General features: G+C 41.1%; 2 protein-coding genes across 2 annotated transcripts; both read left to right on the top strand.

Moving 5' to 3' along the window:
* Positions 1–374: 374 nt before the first annotated feature.
* On the top strand, positions 375–19,182 carry TXNDC12 (thioredoxin domain containing 12). Its single transcript, XM_081144457.1, has 7 exons — positions 375–1,150; positions 8,101–8,161; positions 14,060–14,112; positions 14,908–14,981; positions 16,816–16,885; positions 17,581–17,664; positions 18,359–19,182. Exons 1-7 carry the CDS (start codon positions 1,054–1,056, stop codon positions 18,436–18,438), a joined length of 519 nt encoding a protein of 172 aa, XP_081000583.1. The 5' UTR covers positions 375–1,053; the 3' UTR covers positions 18,439–19,182.
* KTI12 (KTI12 chromatin associated homolog) lies at positions 9,668–12,325 on the top strand. Its single transcript, XM_081144456.1, has one exon. The coding sequence runs from the start codon at positions 9,803–9,805 to the stop codon at positions 10,865–10,867; it is 1,065 nt and encodes a 354-aa protein (XP_081000582.1). The 5' UTR covers positions 9,668–9,802; the 3' UTR covers positions 10,868–12,325.
* Positions 19,183–19,385: the final 203 nt, after the last annotated feature.

The raw sequence follows: 19,385 nt of genomic DNA, 5'->3' as shown, positions 1-19,385 counted from the left end.
CCTGCAATCTGTAGGGAGCCTAATAATAATAATAAAAAGGCAGCGTGTATTTTTGTTTGTGTGTACTTTGTCAGTTGTCTTTCACTAGGCATTAAGTATGCACTGTCTTACTCAACTAGTCTACACTGAGGAGGAGAGACGGGAAATTTTGACCTGTTATGACACAGAGAGGAAAAATTTTGGAGAAATGCTCTACTCGCAAAATTTTAAAACAACAGAAACAAATAGATTTAACCAGAAGAAGCCTTACAGTTTAAAAATGCCTGCAGTGACTTCTGTCCTGGTTCCCTAAAGAGCTAGGTCAGTTTTGCAATAACAGATACCAAGTTCGGGTTTTCTCGGAGCTGGCATTATTAGTTAATTGCATAATCCCTGAGTGGACGAATTGCGGTTGCAAGGAAAATAAGGTCCAGCGCTTCTACTCCAGCAAGAAGAGGCATTCTTTCGAGGCACCGAGACCATGTCCCACAGAACAGGTTTGCCAGGTCTCCTGGAGACCTAAGCCGGAACCTAAGAATGAAGCCCGACAGTCGAGTCTTGTATATTTGCGGCGGGGGAAGCGGGATCCAAGGCCAACGGGCAACCCGCCCACTGTTCGGAGCGGCTGACTTCACCGATCAATAATTGGTGTTGTTAACATTAAGTGCAGCGGTTCTGGGGGGCGGGGCTCGCGGGCTGGCACTCGCCGCCAGCAACGGTTCTCCGAAGCCTCCTCCCGGCCCCGCACGCTCTCCGCCCACCTTTCCCCTCTCGGTCCTCCCACCGAACCTTCAGAATCGGGGCGGGGAGGGGGAAGCAACTAGCGTTGGAGAGCAACACGCCAACCCGTCTACGTGATCTGCACCTTTAAGCTCAATCGGTCCCAAGCCGGACCCCGGAGGCACCACCCACATCCGTTTAACATCACTTCCTTCAGGGTTAAGGGGAAGAAAAGGAAAAAAAAATCTGGGAAGGCAGAGGTTGGGTCGAGCGGCGCTCAGGGAACGGCGCGGACCTCCTGCTAGGACTGCGGCCCCGCGTCTGCTCTGCCGGGTGCCCCGCGCACTTACCGCCATGGAGCTGCGGCCTCGCCTCGGGGCCACCTGTTTGCTGGGCTTCAGTTTCCTGCTCCTGGTCATCTCTTCTGATGGATATTCTGGGCTTGGAAAGGGTCAGACCGCGTTTTTATCTTAATCTTTACTTTTCCTGGGTCCCAGCCCAGCACAACCCTCTTCTCGTCTTAACATAACCTCCCCCCCCCCCCATTCTCTCTTAGGTGACGCCAGATTCCTTTTCACCCTCTCCAACTGCTCCTGAAGTTTGAAGATTTCTTGGGGTAGGGAGTAGCGGGTCTAGGGAATGATGTGATGGGGAAGTTGTTCTTGGGTTGGGGTAAGGAATGGTCCTTAAATTAGAAAAAGCATGTTGAGGAGCCCAGCATAGTGCTTAGCACTTAGTAGGTCCTCAAGGAACAGTCACCTTTACTGCTGGGAGAAATAGGGCCTTTGGGGACCTGCATATGCAGAGAGCCTTGCCCTGGGTCTGAAGATTCCCCAATTTACCTCTTTTCCGGAAAAGTCAGGTTACTGCGGCCTCCTTGTCCTGCATCCCATGGTGACTGGCACAAAAGGAAGAGCTAAAAGAGGGTAGAAGGTCTAAAGTTAGAGGGGCGACCAGCAGTTGTCCCTCCTGTGGTTCAGTCAGCCTGTCGGAAGAAACTGAATTGTTTGTGAGAACTGAGGAGACAGTGGCTATGAATAGAGGATAGGAGATGTGACCTCCCTACTCCATCCCATTACCTACATCTTCATTTGAACTCAGGGTTTATGCTTTTCTAAGTGGGTGAGTGGTAGCATCGATTCCCCTCCCCTTCCATTTTTTTGTACTGGCCTTACTGTGTGGAATTACTCTGCTGTAGTTCTGCTGTTTTAAATTCTATTTTCTCTTAACCTACCTATTTGTTCACTTATTGGTGTGTGATAAGATTGGGTGGACAGTCACTGTGCCTGAATACAGTCACTCCTTAATTCAGTAAATAATTTTTGATCACCTAACCATATTCCAGGCGCTGTCTTGGGCACTCCTATTCTCACGAGCTTATATTCAGCTCAGAGAGACAGAGAGTAGGCACATGAAGAAGTTAGTAAGACAGTTTCAGCTAGGGATAAGTGCTGGAAAGAAAATGAAACTGAGATGGAGTAGAAAGGCTGGAAAGGATGAGGGAGCTGGCATTACTTGAATGAGGAAGGTCAGGGAATGTTCTCCGAGGAGGTGATATATGGGTTTCCATCTCAGTGATGAAACTGCATCGTGAATTCTACTGGGCCAGAATGGTTTAAATATTGACAACCCCGTTTAAAAACAAATTACTGTATATTTAGCATAAAATTGCAAGTACCAAGGGAGACAGAAGTGTAGTGTTAGAAGTGTGAGTTTTGATCTGAGTTTCAATTTATTCTGCCACCTACCAGCTAAGAGGCCTAGGGCAAGTTGCTTAACTTCTCAAAGCTTCGTTTCTCATCTGCAAAAGTGGGCATGCTAATAACTACCTCAGACATCACCAAATAATTCACTGTGTTCCAGTTGCTGTTAGGTGTAGGCAATCCCTAGGAGTCATGTATTCAGTATTTTTAGTCCTTGTTAAACATGAAGCTCTTGTGGTTATTCCAGTTATCATTGCTGTGTAACAAACCACCCCAAAATTTAGTGGCATAAAGAAATCATTTTATTATGTTCACGATTCTGTGGGTCAGGAATTCAAGCAAGGCACAGTGGGGAAGGTGTATTACTCTGTTCTGTGATGTCTGGAGCCTCAGCTGAGCTGGTTACTTCTCCATGTGGCCTTTCTTCATGGGCTAGTGTGGGCCTCCTCACAGTAAGACAGCTGGATTTCAAGCGTGAGTGCCTCAAAAGAACAAGGTGGAAATGCATAGCATTTTTATCTATCTTTACAAGTCACACAGCATAACTTCCACTATACTCTGTCTGGGCCTGTTCAAGGGGGAATGACATTAACCTCCCCCTCCCCCTGCACGGGGGAATGTTGAATTCTTACTGTAAGAGCATGTGGAATGGGAGGTAGTCTGAAGATTAATCAATACAAGTAAGCAGGCAATTGCATGACACTGTGATATGTACTGTGAGCAGGGAACACCAGGTAACCAGGAGCACATAGGAGAGAGCAACTTGAGGCAAGGGGACTGTGTTGTGATGATTAAATTAAAAAAACAAAAGGCTCTTAATATTGTGTTACAAATTTAGAAAGTATTTAGTTAATGTTTATTATTATGTCTTCCCAAAGAATATTGAATTTTTCCTGAATGGAATTAATAATATTTCATACTTTCATTTTTTGTATTTCTTGGGTATGAATTCTTGGGAAATAAATTATAGCCCACCCACCCCACCTCATGAAAAAGTGCTACCTGAAGCAGTTCATGAAAATCTTAACGAGTATGATTTCTTCCCAGATGTGTAAGTAGTTCTAGCTGTTTCCAGAAGATGGCCTGGTGGTTTGTTTTCGGTAAGAAGAGGCAGCACAGTGGTATGGTGTGAACACTGGATAGGAATCATGAGGCCTGTGTTTTAATCCTGGTCAGACCGTATAGTCAGCTGTGGTTTTGCCTGGGGACCATTTATTAAATAAGAGACTTAGACTAGAAATGATTCCTAAGAGTTCTTCTAGCTCTAACATTCTAGAGTTCTAAAATAATTTTGTTATTCTCCATGTGCTAAAAATTTGGACTAGATTACCTATGTGGAAAAGTGTAATGACTAACATTTACTGTAGATTGCTATATTCCAGGCACTGCTCTGTGCATTTTTCACATATTGGTTGGTTTAATCCTCATAGTAACCTTTTGAAATGGATAATATTATTATCATCACCATTTCACAGATAAAGAACCTAAAATGGGGCACAGGAGTCACAAAGCTAGTAAGTGGGCTAGCTGGGCTACAAATTCCACAACCAGTGCTCTTAACAAGTACACCACCCCTGCCTCTGAGTGCAGAAACTCCTTTGAAGACTAAAGGAGAAATGAGAAAGTTGTCAATGGGGGTGGTTTATGTGCTCATCTCCTGAAACAGAAATGGATGATAGTTAAGTCTTCAGAATAAAAATTAGGCACTGACATATGGAGTGTTTACATTCTGCATTGTGTCATATTCACATTCACAACAACCCTATGGAATAGATATTTTTGTTAACCCTGTTTTGCATTTGTGGAAACAGTAAGTGGCTGAACTAGAATTCCAATCCAGGTCTGTTTGCAGACAGACTTTATTTAGCTACTATGTTATTCTACCTCTCAGGTAGAGTGTTCCCTGTTTTAGAGGCTTGACTGCCAGTTCTGACACTTGACCTTTTATCAGCTGGGAGGGGGTGGATAATACTTGTCTGATGTCTTTAGTTTACACTCATGAAAATAATTTTAGGATGAAGAGCTTGGGAAGTCTGATGTAAATGCTGTGTTTAGAAATAGTCACTTTCCTTTTTTTCCTCTCTTTTTTTAAAAATTAATGTTTTTAGGGAAGGAGTTGCTGACGTGGAAGCCTTCAGCTCACTTTGCAGATAACTGGCATAAATTAAGTGGCTGTGCAGGTGACACTTTAGGAAACTGGACTCTTCAGATGTTCCACTTTGGCATGGGTGTGAGTGTGGGTGGTGTCTGGGAGCAGGTGATTTTAGTAACAAGATAAACACTATACCCTTTCAAGTTATTTTTGAAGGGAAACAAAAGGACCTAGGTTTTCCAGATCTGAAGGCAATATTTTCATTCTGCTTTGGTGAAGCCACATTCCTTCGTTCATTTATTCATTTAATCTTTGCTAAAGAGGCAGTAAAGTGTTGTGAGTAAACTACAGACTCTGGAACTCCATCACCTAGGTTCTAATCCCAGCAGCTTCCACTTACTGGCAGTGTAACCTTGCGCAAGCTATTTAACTTTTGCTTCTGTATTTGTAAATTGGGGATAGAGTTTCTACCTCATAAGTTTATTGTGAAGATTAAATAAGTTAGTACCTGTAAGAGCACGCAGAACTGTGCCTAGCACGTAATAAATGCCATATGAATGTTAGTCATTGTTATTGTTATCATTCTGTTATTATAATTATCACATAAAGTAAGAACTCAAAAAGTAATGGTGGTTATTATTCCTATTATGAAAAATTCCAGTCACTTTTTATATGAATTGTCAAAGAAATTTTATACATGTAGTGAACTATTTCAAATTACACCTCTAGACTTACCCTTAGGGCTAATGCAGTAAGGTGACTAAAGAACTGTTGGGATACCAGAAAAGCATGTTAACTAGGAATCAAGAGACATCCATTCTGGTTGTGGCTTCCTTTGTGGTCTTGGGTGCTCTGCACTTTTCTAGGCCTTTGTAATATGAGAGGATTGGACTAATCGATCTCTTATGTTTGAGCTGTTCAATAGAGTAGCACTAGCCAAGAGTCACTCTTAAATTTTAAATTAATTAAAATTAAATATAATTAAAAATTTAGCTTCTCAGTTGCATTAGTACATTTCAGGTACTCACCAGCCACTTGTGGCTTGTGGTTACCACATTGAATAGTGCAGGTGTAGAACACGTCTGTCACTGCAGAAAGTTCTATTGAACTGCACTGCCTGAGGGACTTTCTTAGTAATAACCTCCTGTGACTGTAAGTTTTGTCAGCTAGCTTCTGAGTAGCCCAAGTTTATGGAGAAATTTTATTTTACCTGATATTAATCTAGCTTCCCTCACTTTCTTTTGGCTGACATTTTGACTTTTGTAAGTCCTTCTGTTATAGGTGCTCTTTTAATCCTCACCAAGGATATTTTTTCCATTGCTTTTCAGAGAGAGAGGGAGTAAAAGGGAGAGAGAGAGAAACATCAATGATGAGAGAGAGTCATTGATTGGCTGCCTCCTGCACACCCCCTGATGGGGATCGAGCCTGAAACCCTGGTATGTGCCCTGAGCAGGTATCGAACCTCGATCTCCTGGATCACAGGTGAATGCTCAACCACTAAGCCACGCCGACTGGACATGCTTTTTTTACACATTTGGGTATCTATGATTGTGAGCTCATAAATAGTTGTTTACCATTGTCTATCCTGAAGGCCTAAAGTGGGGAATGCTTTTCTCTAGACAGGTTTGGCATTTGATTAATCTGGAAACCAGGGGTACTGTTGATGTGAAATCACTATAGTCTTTTTAACAGTGGATTAATATGGAGTCTCAGGGTTGTCTCCTCCATTTTGCATAATGGACATTTGCTTTCAGGTTAGACTTACCTTTTAGTTGTTGCTCACTGTTCCTCATCTAGTTTTAGCTTGCTTTGTGTTTGTGTTTATTACTGGGGTACATTTGAAAGTCTGTTTTATCTAGGATTTCATTGTTTTGTAGGCAGAAATCCCTCTAGGACTGTCTAGTCGGGCATCCTGCCAGAGCAGGATTAAGTTGCCTGAGTTTAGGTATTGACAAGTAGAATGATGGGGATCACATTAGGTTCCTTCCAGTTCTTCTGAGCTTCCTCCCAGTTTCACTCTCACTTAATCTTTAACTCTTCAGGATTAGACTTTGGGCCCTAGGCAAGTGACACATTTTCTTTTAGCCAGCAGCCCATGCTTTTGGGAGTGAAAAGGGATGGTGGTAAATTTGGATTCTGCCCCTATATGCTAATCTGAATGAGCTATTTATTTCTTTGTGTTAACACTGATGGAAATTTGAATTTATTTCTGGGAAAGAAAGGCTGGGAGATAGCATAGTAATTGAAAAGTCATAAAACTGAAGTTTAAATCTCACATTGGCCATTTACCAGCTATGTGAACCGGTACAGGTTACATAACTTCTCTGAGCCCCAGACATCTCAACAGCTGCCATTTACTGATTGTTTATACTTATTTTAATGATGAGAAAACAGAAGTTAAGTAAAAGGACTATTGTAAGTTATTGCCAAATTTAAATGAGTTAACACGTGTGGTGTGCCAGGCATATATAAGGTGATCAATAAATAACAGCTAGCATTATTATGATCACTAACATTTTCCAGATATAAAATGAACTCATTTATGTTATGGCTGAAATAACACTCATTTACTCAATAAATACTTTATAGAGCACTTACGTTGGCCATGTTTAGTACGAAATGCTAGGGAAACAGGAGGGAATAAGACAGATACGGTCCCAGCCCTTAGGAAATTCCCTTTGGGGTGAGGGAGACCACAACCAACATTTACAGTTCAGCCTGGGAAGTGCTGTTGTGGGGCAAGAACAGGGTGCTTTGGGAATCAGGGAAGATTTACCAGAAGAAATGCCCTCTAGGTTTATACCTGAAAAATGAATTGGAGGTGAAGGTGGAAGGAAAGGCAAAAGGAGCAGTGCTTATGAAAGCTTTTTTTATTGATTTCAAGGGAGAGAGAGAAACATCAATGATGAGAGTCATTGATCTGCTGCCTCCCGCACGCCCCCACTGGGGATAGACCCTGCAACCAGGACATGTGCCCTTAACGAGAATCGAATCAGGATCCTCCAGGTGATAGGTCAGTGCTCAACTGCTGAGACACAGTGGCCAGGCAGAGATGTGATTTCAAAATATCACTCTGGCTGAAGTGTTGAGAATAAAAACAAGAAAAGCTTTAAAAATATTACCTCATTTAATCCTTACACCAATACTTGGAGGTAGGTATTATTATCTTGATTTTACAGGTGAAGAAATTGGGACTTGGAGAGCTTACTTTATTCTCAAAATTCAAAATTAATAGGAAGTAGAGTCCACACCCATGTCTTTAGACTCTAAAGCTATATTGCTGTATTGTCTTCAAATAGTAATGATTTATTGTGATAGTATTATTTGCATACTCTGTTAGGTTACAAAACAATTTTACAAACATTATTTAATCTCCTTAAAAACTATGAGTAGGCAATGCTATCTCCATGTTACATGTCTGAAAAGTGAAGCTTGAGGTATGGGGGCAGTCCATGGTCCCATATACCCAGAAAGTGGCAGAGCTGGTACTTGAACACCATGCTCTTGACAGAGGAAAGCCTTTTTATGGGTGAACATGCTACACTTCTTTCTTGGGTCTTTCCTCTTTGTTCATGAGTGAATGTTTATAAGACTCTTTTCTTCTAGGTTTTGGAGATCACATTCATTGGAGGACACTAGAAGATGGGAAGAGAGAAGCAGCTGCCAGGTATAAGATATGGGTTTCGGTTATTTAGAGTGGTAAAACACTTTTCAGACATCAATTTAGCATGTGAAGTGCATGCCAAAGCAGAGCAAGAACTGAGTAGTTGCCTAATAACAACAATAATACTATCTAACATCTATTAAGTGATTACTATGTACCAGACCTTGAATTATGTGAATTAGCTTTTTTATTTCTCATAATAACTCTTTTGAGGTGGGTATTGTTGTTACCTTCATTTTGGAGATAAGAAAACTAAGGCACAGAGCATTTAAGTAACTTGCCCAAGATCACACAGCTAGTAAGTGGAGAAGCCACGATTCAGACACAGGCATTCTGGCTTCAGAGCCTACACTCAACCAGTAAACCATACTGCCTGCTAGTCTCAAGTTGGGTAGTCTCAAGTTCCAAGTCTATGCACAGACAACTGATACAAAAGGGAAGAAAAAGGCAGAGCAGAGGAGGGAAGTGCTTTGTATGCATTAATTTATTTAATCCTCACAAACTCTAAGGTTGGTTCAGCCTGTGAAATAAGAATTGTTATACAGGAGAGGAAATTGAGATACAAATGGTTAAATAACTTGACAATAGTTTACACAGCTAGTAAGTGGCAGAGCCAAGACTTCAGTGTTCTCTACTTTATTTTTCTGGAGAAATACAAAGACCCAATATACATATGTGCACCTACCTTATACCCACTTATACTTGCACAGAAACACTCTCACTTCTGCAAACTGTAGTGCTTGCTTTTGCTGGAACAGATCCTATAGCTTCATGGTTCTGAGTCTCAGACCTTCTGAATCTGGAGTAGGGTTGCCAGATTTAGCAAATAAAAATAAAAGATGCCCAGTTAAATTTTAATTTAGGGTAAACAATAATTTTAAATATGCCCCATGTAATGTTTGAGACATATTTATATTCAAAACATTTTTTGGTTGTTTATCTCTGACATTCAAATTTAAGTAGGCATCCTGTATTTTTTCTGGCAACCTTACCCAGGAAAAAAGTTCCTATTCATTTTTCGAGTTCTAAATCAAATGACTATTTCTAGATAAAATCTTCAATGATTTTCCTGGACAGTTTGTTTTTCTTTTCTGTACTGTTATAACCCAGCATCCGTCCATCCACCATCCATTATGGTATATATTATTCTGCTTGTGGGTGCCTGACTCTTCCCATTCGGATCCTTGATCACCTGAGGGGTAACTGTTTTATGTTCATCTCAGAATCCCAAAACATGGAGATGTTGAGTGATTGAAATGGTTTACCAAGAATCACTGGGTGTAAGGAATGAAGGGGAACTAGCATTTGTAAATTGTCTATGCTAAATATAGTTCTCATTGTTTTTGCAATATTTAACGTTAAGGCCCCATTAGAAATGAATGGCTAAAGTCTTCGGCCGCAGGGTAATAACATTCCCCTGAGGCCTATAACATTTTACATAAATAAATGATACCGTTCTAGTCTCCATCTCCTTTCTTAAAGAGGACCGCGGTCTAGTTGGTTGGAACTCCCGTTTCCGTAGCAACAAGAGGTCCTTTAAGAGTCAAGAGGTGCCGGAAGTTCAGTTTGCACTTCCTGTTTGCGTCGGACACACCGAAAACCAGGAAGTTGACGCACGTTTGCGCATGGCCGCTCCCTAAGAGGATGCCGCTTGTGGTGTTTTGTGGGCTGCCGTGCTCCGGCAAGAGCCGACGCGCAGAGGAGCTCCGCGGGGCGCTGGCGGCTGAGGGCCACGCGGTATACGTGGTGGACGACGCGGCCGTGCTGGGCGCGGAGGACGCGACGGTGTACGGCGATTCGGTCCGTGAGAAGGCGCTGCGTGGGGCGCTGCGCGCCGCGGTGGAGCGGCGTCTGAGTCGTCACGACGTGGTCATCCTAGACTCGCTTAACTACATTAAGGGCTTCCGCTACGAGCTCTACTGCCTGGCGCGGGCGGCGCGCACCCCGCTGTGCCTGGTCTACTGCGTACGGCCAGGCTGTCTGAGCGCGGGACCTCGGGTGGCGGATGCGGAGGAGAACCGGGGCCGGAACGTCAGTGTGAGTTGGCGGCCGCGCGCTGAAGAGGGAGGGAGGCCTCTGGCAGCGGGCACCGGTGTCCTTAGGGAACCGCAAGCAGTGCACTCGGTAGTAAACGGGAGAGCCCAGGCGCACGTACCTAAGGAACTGGAGCGGGAGGAAACCAGGGCGCCAGATCTTCCAGCTCTCGAGATTCCGGAATTCGAGAAATCTGCAAAGCATGTGTCCAGTGCCTTTTACCCTCCTGAACTTCTGGAGGCCCTAATGCTGCGCTTCGAGGCTCCCGACTCTCGGAACCGCTGGGACAGACCCCTGTTCACCTTGGTGGATTTAGAGGAGCCGTTGCCCCTGGCAGAGATCCGGGCAGCCCTTTTTGAGAACCGGGCTCCTCCACCCCATCAGTCTACCCAATCCCAGCCCCTTGCCTCTGGCAGTTTTCTCCACCAGTTGGATCAGGTAACCAGCCAGGTGTTGGCAGGACTGATGGAAGCGCAGAAGAGCGCAGTCCCCGGAGACTTACTTAAACTTCCTGGGACCACGGAGCACCTTCGGTTTACCCGGCCTTTGTCCATGGCAGAACTGAGTCGCCTCCGACGCCAGTTTATTTCCTACACCAAAATGCATCCCAACAATGAGAACCTCCCTCAACTGGCCAACATGTTTCTACAGTATCTGAACCAGAGCCTGCTCTAACCAGAGGGGTTTGGGGGAAAGCCATGGCTCCTTGTCTAACCTCTGCTGCACTATATTTCTCTGGGAAGAATAATCTGAAGGTCTGCAGAGCGTATTGATGTGTGGTACTAGAGTTATTGTGACTGATTCACACTCTGCAGAGTGCCTCTGTGCCAGGCCTTGAGTTTAGAGCATACTCTGAGACTAGAAAGAACAGAGAACTAGCTTGAAGGATCTTGGCAAATTTCTCCAGGGGACAAAGCTCAGGTGGACAAGGCTTGCTTAGATTGGGTTCCACTCAATTGATTTCCCACATCAGAATTGTGGGAAAGCAGACTGGATGAATTGTTTTAAAACAATTGTGAACAGAGACTGAAGATGGCACAGTTCTGCATCTGCACTGGCCCTTCTTTCATATCACAAATAGTTTTTTGAGTAGTGTACTTAAACTTTCTGCTAGTCTCTATCCTGGGGCCTGGGATCACAGAAATATTTACTGGTTTCTCTCCTTGGGAAACTTTGGTTCTAGTGGAAGTAAAAAACATAACCACTAGATTATTTCATTTAATAAAATCTTTTAGAAGAAGAGAGTGGGCTGGAATATTTCACTTAATGTAACAATGTTCTTCATGTAATTTATTTAATGTAACATTTTACATATACATACAGGGGTGGGCACAAGTAGGTTTACAGTTATGAGTATGCAAAACTTTGTTCTTGTATTATTTATTATTGTATTCTTTTTCATACAAACAACTGTAAACCTACTTTTGCCAACCCCTATATATTACTGCTGTGCCTTTGACTGAAATAGTCCTTCAATAGTGTTTAGTAAGAGATGAGATATTTGGTTCTAATCTAGAGTGATTTTAACTTCTGTAACTTGTGCTTCATTCTGTTTCAAGGCAAATGTCACTTTAAGTTTGTCTTTCATTCTTCCATTGATTTCATTAAACAAACTAGGTTCCTATCTTACCAGTGTGTGTCATTTTTCTAAGGTGAATTAGGTAATCTTTGCCCTTGAGAAGTTAATAGTTTGTTGAGAAACACAACTAAACAGATGATTACAGGATAAAAGGGGCTGGTAGTTAGAGGGTGATCACATAATGCTTTGGGATCCCAGAAGAGGAAAGGACTAATTAGCTGTTGAAAGAAGGTGGATTTCCAAAGGCTTCACAGAGGGATTAATATGTGAACTGTCACTTTAGAACAAGGGTCAGCAAAGGGCCAAATAGTAAATATTTTTAGGCTTTGTGGACCATAGCGTCTCTTTTGCAGCGTATCAGCTTTTCCATTGTAACACAAAAGCAGTGATAGTAAGTATAAAAATGAGCACTGGCCAGTGTGGCTCAGTTGGTTAGATCATCACCTGGTGCACGAAGAGGTCTTAGGTTCAATTTCTCATCGGAACACATGCCTAGGTTGCGGGTTCAACCCCAGTTTGGGTGCATATGAGAGGTAGCCAATCGATGTTTCTCCCTTTCTAAAAAAAGAAAATCAATATACATGTCCTTGTGTGAAGATTAAAAGGAAAAAAAAGTTTCAGTGCATTTTAACAAAACAGTGTACACTGAAATGTGAATTATATTTAATTCTAACACCTTACAAGGGACTATTCTTTAGACTCGTTTCGGCCATTTAAAAATGTAAAAAACATTTGTATCACAGCTCTACAGAAGTAGGCAGTGGACTTCATTAGGTCTGCTGATTATAATTTGCTAACCTCTGCTCTAGAAGACTGAACAGCAGTTTGGGAGAAAAGAAAGAGCAAAACAAATTTCTCTGTAAGTGCATGGACATGATAAAAGGATGGGTCTCCTTGGGTGGTGATGTTTTTCTTGCTCACTAGGCAGTCTGGATCACCTTTTGTCTCTGATTCCTGCATGAAATGGAGGTTTGGACTAAGAAAAGTCCTTTTCCAACCTTAATTCTCTGATTCTAAGTTAGTTGATAATTGGTTGAGTTTGGTATAAACCCATGAATTCTAGATTGCCATTCTAAATTGAAGTAGACTATACAGGTCAGAAAGAATATTGGTTTTGGAGTTAGACTTACAAATTAGTAAGTTGTAGAACCTAGATTTTACGTGGCCAAATATTTAATGTTTTCAGAGTCTCAGTTTTCTCATTCCTATTATGAAACCATTAATGGTATCTCTTAGGATTATTGTAAGGATTTAAATTAGATAATGCATATAAAGCACATAGCACCATGTTTTATAATAAAAGTTCAGTACATTTTGGCTATTATTATAGTTATCTGGATCCCATTTGTCACCTATGCTTGCCCCGCTCATTTTATTTATAAGCTTTTACAAGTACTAGAGCAAGAAATCTGTCACAATTCATTTGACACTTATTAAATTAATTAGATTAATTATGAATATTTAGAACAGTGCATAGTAAATGCTATATACCTGTTGGCTATCTCTGTGATTTTATATGCCAGCTGTAGGGGATATAGAAACAGCTAAGAGTTCCTTGAGGATCCATGTCTGGTGGGAGGAGATAGGTAAATAAATACAGTTCAGTGTAGTAAATACAGTGTTATACAGTATATGATGTTGTGGTGACATGGTGGTTGGATGATGGCTGCTTACCTAGGACCCTCCTGCAAATTGTCATTTGAACCTTGGAAACTTAAAGAGCTTCATCTGGCCAAGACTGGTTCAGGTGGAATATGTCACTCATTATTTTAAAAAAGAAAAGCTTTTTTCCTCCCTGATTATAAAAATTACATTTAATTGTAGAAAAATAGAAGTATAGTAAAATCCACAATCCCATTATCCAGGGATGACTGCTATTATGTTTTGGTACATTTCCTTTGGGCTCTTTCTTCTGTACATATTTGTATAATTAAAACCAAATTATAGATAATAATTTTATATTCTAGTTTTTAATTTAACATTATACCACTGGAAGTTTTTATTAACATTTTCAATGGTTATATCATCTTAACATTTAAATTTGATGTTTTCTACAGTCTTTTCTCTCTAGCTTTAAAGCCCAAATTTTCAGGATTAACAGGAATGTCAGAATTTATCAATAATTTTGTTATAATAATCTGTTATTGAATAGGTTATCTTAAAATGTTCCCAGTTGAAATCATACTACATGAATGTATGTTAATCTTTGTCTTCATAAATCGGTCATTTTTATTAGGATATCAAGAAGTGAAATTGCTAGATTATAATTTTTTTGTTTTGTTTTTAAGTGGACTGCCCCTGATGGTGATTATCCATAAATCCTGGTGTGGAGCTTGCAAAGGTAAGTGCAGATGATCAAACCTCAGATGTATTCTGAAATATTAGCATTTAAAAATAGGAGCAGCAACTTTGACCCAGTGACTGCTGATTGCTTTAAGGAGTACCAAAGAAATATATGACATAGATTCCCTGCTTCCAAGAAATTTGCAATTATATTTGCAGGGGGTTAAGGGTGAGGCAATTAAGATGAGTATGAGATTAAGTGCTACAGTAGTTATGTGGACAGTAAATGTTAGCGGAAGCTAAAATGTACAGAGACATGAGAATTTTAGGAAAGTCTTCCTGGAGGACATGAGAACCAAATTAGAACCCAAGGTTATTTTACTTTGTAGCATGTATTTTTTTCTGCTGTACCACCCTGCCACTTCCAAGTCAGACTTTTTTCTTTTTTTGTTAACTATTAAGTATAGTTGTTCCAACTATACTTAATAAAAGCATAGTTGGAAAAGGAATATAAAATGTTGTGTAAATAGTTAACAGTATACACACACACACATTAGTGGCATTGTTACTCTATTGTCTATTACTTCAATAGTAGTTACTGAAATGTGTAAAAAAGCAAATAGTAATAATTTTTTCATTTACATACCATTATTTATATTTTATAAATGAGGTAAAAGCTTTAGAGAAGTGAAGTCAATCGCTCAAGGTCACATAGCTATGCAAGTAAGTGGCAGAAGCAGGACCAGAATTCAGGTGTCTTGATTTAAGGGTTAGTTATATGAATCAGCTCAGCAGATTAGAGTTCCGGTATAACAATGTTTTTTTCTATTCCAAAATCTTTTCTTCTCCCTAGCTTTAAAGCCCAAATTTGCTGAATCTACAGAAATTTCAGAACTTGCCCATAATTTTATTATGGTAAATCTTGAGGTAAGACTTCAGAGTTTCTCCTTTCTGTTATATCTTAAGTCTTCACTCTTTTAGAATTACCATTACTAATAGTATAGAATATTATTTAGCAGAGTTGACTGCTTATATGTATGTATTTTTCTCTTGACCTTTTACACTTAGTCTTGTGTCAGATATGATACAAAGCTATCCAGCCTCCACTTGTGGGAGGAGTAGGATAGGTGGGATTGGATAAGATGACTGAATTTTAAGGTCCCTTTGCTCTTAGTCCACGATTATGACATGTTTTTACATCTTTGTAGAGCTAATCTAAGGGATAGTCCCACATACAGGCCGCAAGTCCTGCAAAATGCGACTCAGTTGAAAGCCGGCTCTGTCCTGGGCTTGTATGTACAGCCTTCTTGTTTCTTGAATAGATATCCCTTATGTACTTCACATAGACTAGAGGTCTTGGATTCCCAAATCAGAATATCAGATCTTAAGAGTTAGAAGGGCTTTTTAGGCCATTTCTACTATGCCCATTTTACAGAAAGAACACCTTCTGCCTGAAGGAGGTGACTTAGTCAAGATCATAGAGCCTAGTACATGATAAGAATAGGTACTATAGCCTACCTATGCTGCCTTATACACTATACTCTTCAAATGTGGCATGTTTGGATGCTCTATGATGATACCTCGAGCCCTAAATTTCTGTAAAATAATGTTTACTTAAACATAGTACTGGAAATTTTCTAAACATATTAACAGTTCATGTTGAGGCAGCGAAGGGATTATTTATATAGCTTGTGGGTAGCTGAATGCTGATACACCTCACTCAAAGCAAAGTTATATTAACTGAAGAAATAACCCCATTTAATTTCTGAAATGGGGACTACACCATAAATGACAAAATTACTATTGATTGCTATGCATATGAACTCCTTGCCACTTTCAATGGCAAGTTAGAACCACCTCTCAAAGGACAGAAATGCCTTCAGTGAGCATTCTTCAACCTCAGAGATTTTTAAAAAGAAAGCTGATTGTGTGGTCATATCTCCTGGGAGGACTATAACTCCACAATTGTAGCTGAAATGTAGTTCTCAGTAATTCATGCATTCAAGAAATACTATGCACACCTGGCTGGGTGTGGCTCGGCAGTTGAGCATCGACCTACGATCCAGGATATCACGGTTTGATTCTCAGTCAGGGCACATGCCAGGGTAGTGGGCTCAATCCCCAGTCGGGGTATGCAGGAGGCAGCTGATCAATAATGACTCTCTCATTGATGTTTCTATCTCTCCCCTTCTCCCTTCCTCTCTCTGAAATCAATAAAGATACATTAAAAAAGAAAAGAAAGAAATACTATGCGCAAGTCAGTGATGTTTTGGGAATCGACAAAGAACAAAAAATTTTTTGCCCTCATTGAAATTACCTATGGGGACTTGAATATGGGGAGACAGACAAATTTCATAGGGTGGTAAGTGCTATAGCTAAAAATGAAGGGTGAAGGGGATAGTTTGCAAAGATGGTTATCAAAGAAGGTGACATTTGAGCAAAGATTTGAAGCAGAAAAGGGAGTGAACTATAAGGATAACGGGGGAAGTGTGTCCAGGCAGAGGGTAAAACCAAGTGCAGAAGCCTGAGTTAGAAGCACGCCTGGCTTGTTTAATGATGGTAACAGCAAGCAGTGTGCTTGAAATAGGCTGGCCTAGGGGTAGGACATGATGTTAGAGAAGTGCCCAGGTGGCAGATCATGTAGGGCCTCTTAGGCCACTGCAAGGACTTTTGAGGGTTTTACCCTGAGTGAGAGGAGAAGCCACTGAAAGGATTTGAGGAGAAAGGGGACATGATCTGACTTAAGGTTTATACTTAATAGGATGAAGAAGAGCCCAAGGATGAAGATTACAGCCCTGATGGGGGTTATATTCCACGAATTCTTTTCCTGGGTAAGGTGAAAGATCTTAATCTGGGGATCCATGATTGGAAGGAGAGAGAAATGAACTATACTGAACTATACAGAAACTATACTGAGATGGCTAAAAACAACAAACAAACCAGTTTCAAGAGAGAGGGGAGAGTTCTGAGTGCCAGAACTTTAAGTCTGAAGAAGCTTTTCTCATTAACTAGCTGCTTTTATGAGCAATGACAGTACTGATCATTTATTCAATCAATCATTTGTGCATCAGCTATAAGTCAAGCACTATGTGAGGCACTACAGGGACACAGATAAGCCACAATTCATACCCTTGACACCATAGTGCAGCAGAGGCAATGGAGTCATAACCAGACAAATGTCTTCCTATGAACAATTTATAAAAGATACTTAATGACTACCTAATCTTTATTCAGCATTTTGCTAGATTCTGTGGGGGCTACAAATAAACATAGGATCCCATCATTGTCAGACAGAAAAGGAACATATCAGGAAGAGGGAACAGCACATGCCAAGACATGGGGAGGGGTGTTGTGTTCAAGAAACTGCATTTCATTGTGATTACAACATAAAACACGAGGAGTAGGGTAGTGAGATAGTGGGCTGCAAAAATGGGCAGGTCTCATTTTCCAGAAGGCCTAGTGTACCATATAGTGTTTGAAGTACCTCGTAGTTATTGCAACCCCTGTGCCATTTTCTCTACAATAGATCCCAGTGGCAAGGTGCGTCCTGAAATTATCAATGAGAATGGAAACCCCAGCTACAAATATTTCTACACCAATGCTGAGCAAGGTATGGTTATGTTGAAAGAGTGGAGGGAAGGTTGTGGCTAGATTTAACTAGGATGAACCATATGCAGGGTCTATGATGGGAAACTCATTTCAACATGTTAGTTGAGCATCTCCTGCATGACTGGTTTTTGGCTAGATCCTGTATAGAATATAAGAGGAAGAGAAGACTGAGCTCCTTCCCTAACTGCTTACAATCTAGTTGGGAGCTAACTGACCCATATGAAACTGAAAAACTGAGGCTCACAGAGGTAGTCACTTATAAGCTCAACAGGAAATTAAATAAATGCAACATTCATCCAAAAGATATAACAGGGATGGTAGGAGGGTGTTTTCCTGGTGTCAAGTGAACACATATAGTCTATAATGGGTTCAGCTCTAATCCTGGAGGGTAAGCCGAAGTAACTACTAACATTTTTGTAGCACTTCAGGCTTTATAAAGAGCACTTTTATTATCCATTCTCATTTAATTTTTGCAATAATCGTGCAAAGTAAGTAGCATTGCCTCATCTTATAGATGAGGAAACAAATTTAAAGATGTAAAATGACTTCCCAGAGCTAAAATCCAGAGCTAGATCTTGTGTCCAGATCCCGTGCTCCTCTCGTATTTCTCCTAAAATGTAACAATCTATTTTGGTTGTCAGATGTCAAGTATTAAAGATCTACTTCATCCCCCCTGCCCAACCTTTATTTCACAGTTGTTCAGGGGATGAAGGAAGCTCAGGAAAGGCTGACAGGTGATGCCTACAGAGGGAAGCATCTCGAAGATGAGTTGTAACATGAATGTGTTCTGGAAGGAGAGCAGCAGGGAGGAAATATTGAGGAATCGCTCAGAACCATTAAACCAACCAGGAAACCTTGCTCCTGCCTACGCGGGAAGGAGCACTCTCACTGTGGACGAGCTCTGCTAATGGAAGCTGGTCTCCATGTTTGTGAATCCGGCAGCGTGTGGCCGACATCCTTCTCCTGCCCCTCTGACCTAAGAGTCTATTTGTTATTGAATGTAAAGGATGGTACCTTTTGACACAAAACTTGAGCCATTTGGAGGTTTATTCCTCGCACTTAAGTATTTGAATCTTTTTCCATTTCCTTCCACTTTACTCACCTTGGTGGTGGAAGGAGACCAGGAGCATCTTTTCTACAACGTTAAAATGGCAGAAATTGCTTATCATTTCAAACAACAAATCCTAAATATAAATAAGTAATTCTGCCCCCACTGAGGAGACCAGCCTGATTCTTCTCTTTTCTTCCTGGGAATAATCTTGGCCTTCCTCCTGAATCCCTGCAACTTCCTTCCTCTTCTCCTGCTTGGGCTTCCCTGTTTGCACGCATGAGTGTGCAGGAATGGCTGTGTGCTTGGACTCAGCCTCAGCTGGAAGCATGCTTTCCCTGTTACTGTTGGAGAAACTCAAACCTTTAAGTCCTAGGCAGAGCCATTTTTGTCAAGTTGTCAACTATTTTTGTACTGGGGTTAAAAAAATATTACTTGTACTATTAAACTTTAATAAAACTTTGAAAGGAAGTGTGTTGTGATGGCCTTTTTGTTATTGGAGAATGGAGGGAGGGATGGAGATCAGAAAGAACTAATCTTGGCCTAATCTAGGACTTTTCCTGCTCCTGTACCATCTACATTGAAATGGGAATCAGAGCTCATCTCTTCTACTTTTTAAATAGCTGAATTCCCTCCATTCTCACTATTACTGTTTTAGCACAGGGCAGGCTTTT

The sequence above is a fragment of the Miniopterus schreibersii genome (assembly GCF_964146895.1).
Source record: "Miniopterus schreibersii genome assembly, chromosome: 8".
Lineage (NCBI taxonomy): Eukaryota > Metazoa > Chordata > Mammalia > Chiroptera > Miniopteridae > Miniopterus > Miniopterus schreibersii.
This window is presented reverse-complemented; position numbering and strand designations above follow the sequence as displayed.